General features: G+C 35.5%; 1 protein-coding gene across 5 annotated transcripts; it reads left to right on the forward strand.

Moving 5' to 3' along the window:
• Positions 1 to 4,419, forward strand: LOC133697034 (YTH domain-containing protein ECT4). 5 transcript variants are annotated; one of them, XM_062119350.1, is made up of 8 exons: positions 1 to 211; positions 932 to 995; positions 1,149 to 1,293; positions 1,385 to 1,458; positions 1,565 to 2,044; positions 2,293 to 2,838; positions 2,932 to 3,144; positions 3,561 to 4,419. In XM_062119350.1, exons 1-8 carry the CDS (start codon positions 156 to 158, stop codon positions 4,281 to 4,283), a joined length of 2,301 nt encoding a protein of 766 aa, XP_061975334.1. In that variant the 5' UTR covers positions 1 to 155; the 3' UTR covers positions 4,284 to 4,419. The 5 variants fall into 5 exon arrangements, with proteins under 5 accessions (XP_061975334.1, XP_061975338.1, XP_061975336.1 ...); XM_062119352.1 differs by having other exon boundaries at positions 10 to 247; XM_062119353.1 differs by lacking the exon at positions 1 to 211 and adding an exon at positions 445 to 463.
• The last annotated feature ends 1,465 nt before the right edge of the window (positions 4,420 to 5,884 follow it).

Here is a 5,884-nt window from a genome sequence, read left to right on the forward strand (position 1 = left end):
AATCTTTCGTCCCTCTCTCTCTCTGGTTTCTTAACACCCAAAAAACCGCCCTTCCAATTCCTTTCTCCTTTTCTATTTATAGGGTTAGGGTTCTTTAGTCGCGTTAACTTTGATTTTTTTCTTTTTTCTTTTTTCTTTTTAAATAGAAGAAGAGAATGTTACAAATACCCCTCGCTTCTCTCTCAAAATTTCAAAATGGAGAAATTTCAAGGTCAAGTATGGCTTGATTGTTCTTCTCTCTTCTCTGGTAATTAATTATTTCACACTCTTTGCATATCTTTTGCGTGCTCCTTTTTATTCACTTTGCGTCCTTCAAGTTTCTATTATTTATTCCTTGGAATGATCTAAATAAGCTATTATTTTAAGCTCACTTAAAGAGTTATCTTTCCTAGTATTTGATTGTTGGAGATTAAAGATAGCTTTTTTTTTGTTTTTAATTTTTATTAAATTAAATATTTAATTGGTGAGTAGATATTTTCCATTATTCACTTTTTTTTGGGGTTTTTTGTATGAATTGGAGAGCTTTCTTTTCAGTATTTTGTTTCTGTTTGCGTGTTTTAGGCTTTTCTTTTCAATTAATTCGAGAAGTTTTTTTGGTGGACTTACTTATTTAGTTGAGTGTTGGCTTGGCTCTTCTTTGATAATTATTGAGATGCCCTGATTTTTTTGTGGTGTAATCGACCTGCTGAATTGGTCTCTCCTTGTTTCGAAATTAATAGGCATATGTGGTATGATTTCTATGCTGTCTTTTCTTTGCGAGAAAGCAGGAACTGAAAAATTGAAGAATATATTGCTGCTTGATTTTTTTTTTTTAATTGCTTAGTGTTATTTCAGTGTTCAATATATGCTAGCTTAGTCTCGTATTGAGTTTTGGATTGGTTCCTACCTACTTGGTCAATGCTTAAGATTTGTTATCTATCTATTTCTTCAGGGGTGGCAGTCTTGGAATGGATATATATAATGTTTCTGGACATGAAAATGCAGAAACTTATTTGGTATTTTCTTTTAAATAATCTGCTGTTTTACCTTATCAAAAGAAACTTAGTCAAATTAATTTCCAATAGCTCTCTATATGACAATGAGTTTTTTTTTCCTCCTTTGGTTATTTCTGATCGTTTGGTGACATTTTCACATGTCTTGAATTTTAGATTCAAGGTGCTGAGATAAACCCCATTTTGACAAGTCCAGTTGTTGAGCAAATTGAAACCATGTACAACGAAGGAACCCCCGAGTTTGTTGCAGGTCAGGGCTTGTTTTATCCTGCTGCCACCAACTATGGTTACTACTGTACAGGTAAATTTAACTGTTTTTCTGTTTGAATATCTTATTGTGATGCTTTGTGATGTGATCTCATTTGTGCACTGTATTGATTGAATGTGGTCAGGATTTGAAACACCCGTTGAATGGGAGGACCATCAAAAGATTTTTGGTGTAGATGGTCCAGAAATCCAGTATGCGGTGAGTGAAATCCCTCTCGCTCTCCCTCTCCCTCTCCTACCTTTGTGTACACACATGCTTCTGAATAATGCTCTGATATTCAAAATGTCCATTTAATCTCCCGCAGGGTGCACAAAATGAAAGTTTACCTTATGTATATTATACACCTAGCTATGGACATGCACAGTCTCCATATAACCCTTACAATCCTTACATACCCGGTGCTATGGTAGGAATTGATGGATCGTATGCTGGGGCACAACAGTATTACACAATCTCCCCTTATCAGGACCCTGTATCGTCACCTGGCTATATTTCTGTTGCTGTTCAACCAGAAGTCTTCCCATATGGTTTGGCAGGTCCTTTGGTAGATAATGGCATAGAACGCAGTAGTAGACCTGATGGGAGAAGTTTAAAGCATGGCGGTTCTTCATCATCTGCAGCCTTTGCTAGAAACATCCCAAGACCTGCTTCAAACCAGACTAATTCTTTGTACAGGATATCTGAAGGGCCAAAAGCTAATGTTGGACCAAGTAAGCAACCAATGACACATGGAGGTGTTTCTTCTGGTAGCATTCTTACTCAAACTTCATCACATGTGCTTCAGGTATGATTTATTGCATAAATAAGATAACATTATGCTTCCTGTAAAGAATGAAAGTTGTTGGAAAATTGCATGTTATTTTTCACCCTTGTGGTAAGGTTTGTGCTACGACATACTCATGTCACTATTGGCTAGATTGATTTATAATGTTGGTGCATTTCAGTGCTTTCTTTCATCAATAATTAATTTGGTCTTGAACTGATTGTTGTTGGATTTTGTTGAGAATCTTTCAAAATGTTTCTACTTAACAGGGTAGAAGTGCTTCTGGTCCCATGCATCCTTCTGACAAAATTTCAAATGGCAAAGTTCAATCTCATCAAAACCAATTAGAAACCAGTCTCCCTGTCAACAATGGATTTTCTAATTTTGGATCAAGTGCTTATGGCCGAACCTCAGTGGATAAACTTCGATCAAAGACTCATGATGGCAGAACTCTCAGTGATCTGAATAGAAATGCAGAGCTGTTGGGTGAGCAGAACCGGGGACCTAGGACAAACAAGTCAAAAAATCAACTGGCAGTTAAAGCCTACACAGCCAAAGTGGGAGATGATAACGGGCTTGGAAACATTGTTATACAGACTGATCAGTACAACAAGGATGATTTCTCAACTGATTATTTAGATGCAAAGTTTTTTGTAATAAAATCATATAGTGAGGATGATGTGCACAAGAGCATCAAATATAATGTTTGGTCATCCACACCTCATGGAAACAAAAAGCTGCAGACTGCATTTGAAGATGCACAGAAACTAGCTGTGGGAAGACCTAGAGGCTGCCCTATTTTTCTGTTCTTTTCTGTGAGTTCTATGTTAATAGATCCCTCTTTGATTTTTTAATGTTTGTCTTGTTCGTTTATTGTTTCCTGCTGATTCAATCCTGTCTTTATACAGGTTAATGCAAGTGGTCAATTCTGTGGTGTTGCAGAGATGATTGGCCCGGTGGACCTTCATAGAGATATGGACTTTTGGCAGCAAGATAAATGGAGTGGGAGCTTTCTTGTCAAGTGGCATATTATTAAAGATATACCAAACTCAAGCTTTAGGCACATCATATTGGAGAATAATGAGAACAAGCCAGTAACTAACAGCAGAGACACCCAAGAGGTATGTGTGGGTTTCTTTTTCGTTATGGCTGGTGTGCTTACACAATGCATTAAATGTTTTGTTTATGTCCAAACTTATACAAAAAGCTCCTCTTGATTTATTGAAGTTACTATAGGATATTTCTATTCCTTATTCTTTTTATAGTGGCTTTGTGGGAGACAACATCGATTTAATATTATATATGAAACGAGAATCTCGCTGTTATTACTTCATAAAAGGTCGAGCTGGCTATCTTGCCTTGAGAGGAAAAAAAAACCAAGAAAGAAAAAGTGGCTATTTTAGTTATCTATTTTTTTCTCCTTCAGGGTTATGTTTTTTGCTAAGTTTACATTTCTTCCCTTTTTCTCTTAGAGATTATGTCTGATAAAATGCCTTTTGCTGGTTATTTCTTTTAATTGGATTTCTATTTCTCGCAGATAATGTATAAGCAAGGTTTAGAGATGCTGAAAACATTCAAAAATCACCCACTTAGGACTTCTATACTTGATGACTTCATGTACTATGAGAATCGCCAGAAAATTATGCAGGACGAAAAAGCCAGGCTTATGTTTAAAAGCTTCCGATCTCCATTGTTCGTACCTGCATTAAATCCTGCCATCGAGCTAGATGGTCTCGTGCAGCAGCCACCACACAAAGATGAGAGGATGAAGCATAATGATCTTAACAACTTGAAGAAAACTGATGGAAACAAATATGAAAAGATTATGAATCCAAATGATTGCAACAGCTGGAAGAAAGTTGAGACAAACAAAGATGAGAAGATTATAGATCATGATGATCTTCACAGCTTCAAGAACACTGGGACCTCTGCCATCGAGCAACTTTCTTCAGATTCAGATGTTACCATTTCAAGCAGGGGCAAAGATTCTGGGCAAGCTACAGTGGATGCAGATGATGATATTGGATCTGTGCTAAAGATTGGCTCACTTGATGTAAATCCGAAACAGACTGAATCTAATTCCTTGCTGAGTGCTGCTAACAAATCTGCTGACATTGTCACAATAGGATCAATGCCTGTTAAAGTTAATGGAATGACTGAATCTTCTGGTTTTCTAACAGTGGGTACTATCCCCCTTGATCCTAGGTCTGTACAACTGGACAAAGATGGCGCTGTTGGTAAACAGGGGTCTCAGTACTGATGACATAGAAGGTTTGCGATTAACTGTTTTCTTGTGTTGTTTCAACATAGTAGTTTTCGCGTAGCAGATCAATGTAAGTGGAAAATATAGGAATGTGGGCAATAGAAGTTGGAAAATTTGAATTGTTTCCGTCAAACCCTTTTCTTTTGCTCCTTGCCCCCTTTTTTACTTTATTTGAAGCAGTTGTTCGGATCTTCTAATTGTTTGTTTTGGTTTTATTTGGGGTAGGGTGATTGTTATTGCTGTTTTTAAAGGAAAATTACCACACAACCTACCTCTAATTAAAGATACTAAGAATTCTGTCATGGGCAAATTACGTTTGGTTAAATTTCAAATTTGTTTGTTCTTGCTGTGTCTTTCTGTATAATGTATCCTTTGAATTTGTGGAAATGCCGGAAGTTCTCTCTTTTTAAGACGTGCACAAAATGAGTAGGAGCTGGTTGATAGCGAGTCACTCTATCGTCACTCCTTGTGTGAAATAAGAGCTGTATGCATTCGTTTTTTAATTTACCTGGTGGCGGTGCTCAACAGCTTGTTTTACAACTGCTCGAGTACTTGAAGCAACGGAGAGGTTGCTCTTGGTAGTTAGAAGCTGATAGGAGGCTTTAAACGGCTGGGAAGTGCAGTCTAATTATCAGAAAATGTGGTTCCATTGAGAACTGAAATATGGCCCCTTGGATATGTTTTTCGTACTCCGTCCATGATTCAGAAAGTGGCACCTCAAGCTTCACCCTGACATAAAAATTTGTAGCTCTAACCTTGAGAACACAATTGAAGAGCAAAAACAAAAAACTTGCTCATGTTCATTCTCGTCATGATGTATAGTTTCATGAGCTTAGAAGTTAATTCCATGGAATGACACTGCTTAGCCAAGGATTAGTTAATTGAAAAGGTTTTTTTTTCTTGGATGAAATAGAGCATTAGGTCATACACGAAGGGCTAATTTTTGGGTGTTCCACGGTTAAATTCATTTAGGTCGGTCAGAGTGTAGTCAATGGACGCCATATAACGGAGTAGCATGCCTGGGGTATATTGTATTTTTATTTTTTATTTTTTTATTTTTAATAAATTGATGTTGAAAATAAAAAATATATTTTTATTATACTCTCATACATCAAAAAAATATAGAATCACTGGTAAATATTTCCTACAGTACATAAGTAGTTGAAGTGTAATAATTTTTGTTTTTTTAATGCGTTTTATTTGAACAAAAATTAAATTAATATAATTTTTAGTATTTATTATAATTTTGATGTGTTAATATAAAAAATTTAAAAATAATTTAATAATTTAATATTTTTGAAAAAACAAAGGCTTGCACTTCTGAGGAGTAAATTATTGTTTAGTACCTATTTTTTTGATAAAATTATAATTTAGTCCTTGATTGTTTTTTAAAAATAAGCTAATCCCTTGATAATTGTTGACCCTTGTTTTATTAAAAAAATACCCGTTGGGTTTTCCCCAAATCTAAAACGTGAAATTTGAAAATGTAATTTATTGATAGAAAAAATAAGTATTAGGATTTAGAGAAAAACCAAAATGTTATAAGAATAGAACACAAATGTAAAGAAGAGTTGAAGGATTAAGATATAGGTTTTCAA

Source organism: Populus nigra, chromosome 6 (genome assembly GCF_951802175.1).
Source record: "Populus nigra chromosome 6, ddPopNigr1.1, whole genome shotgun sequence".
NCBI classification, from domain to species: Eukaryota; Viridiplantae; Streptophyta; class Magnoliopsida; order Malpighiales; family Salicaceae; genus Populus; species Populus nigra.

What these genes read in the sequence shown, in the direction of transcription:
- LOC133697034 (XM_062119350.1), top strand. Translation starts at nt 156, where the DNA reads ATGTTACAAATACCCCTCGCTTCTCTCTCAAAATTTCAAAATGGAGAA. An exon ending in AAAATGCAGAAACTTATTTG is followed by an intron (nt 996 to 1,148) that starts GTATTTTCTTTT and finishes CTTGAATTTTAG; the next exon opens with ATTCAAGGTGCTGAGATAAA. An exon ending in CTATGGTTACTACTGTACAG is followed by an intron (nt 1,294 to 1,384) that starts GTAAATTTAACT and finishes GAATGTGGTCAG; the next exon opens with GATTTGAAACACCCGTTGAA.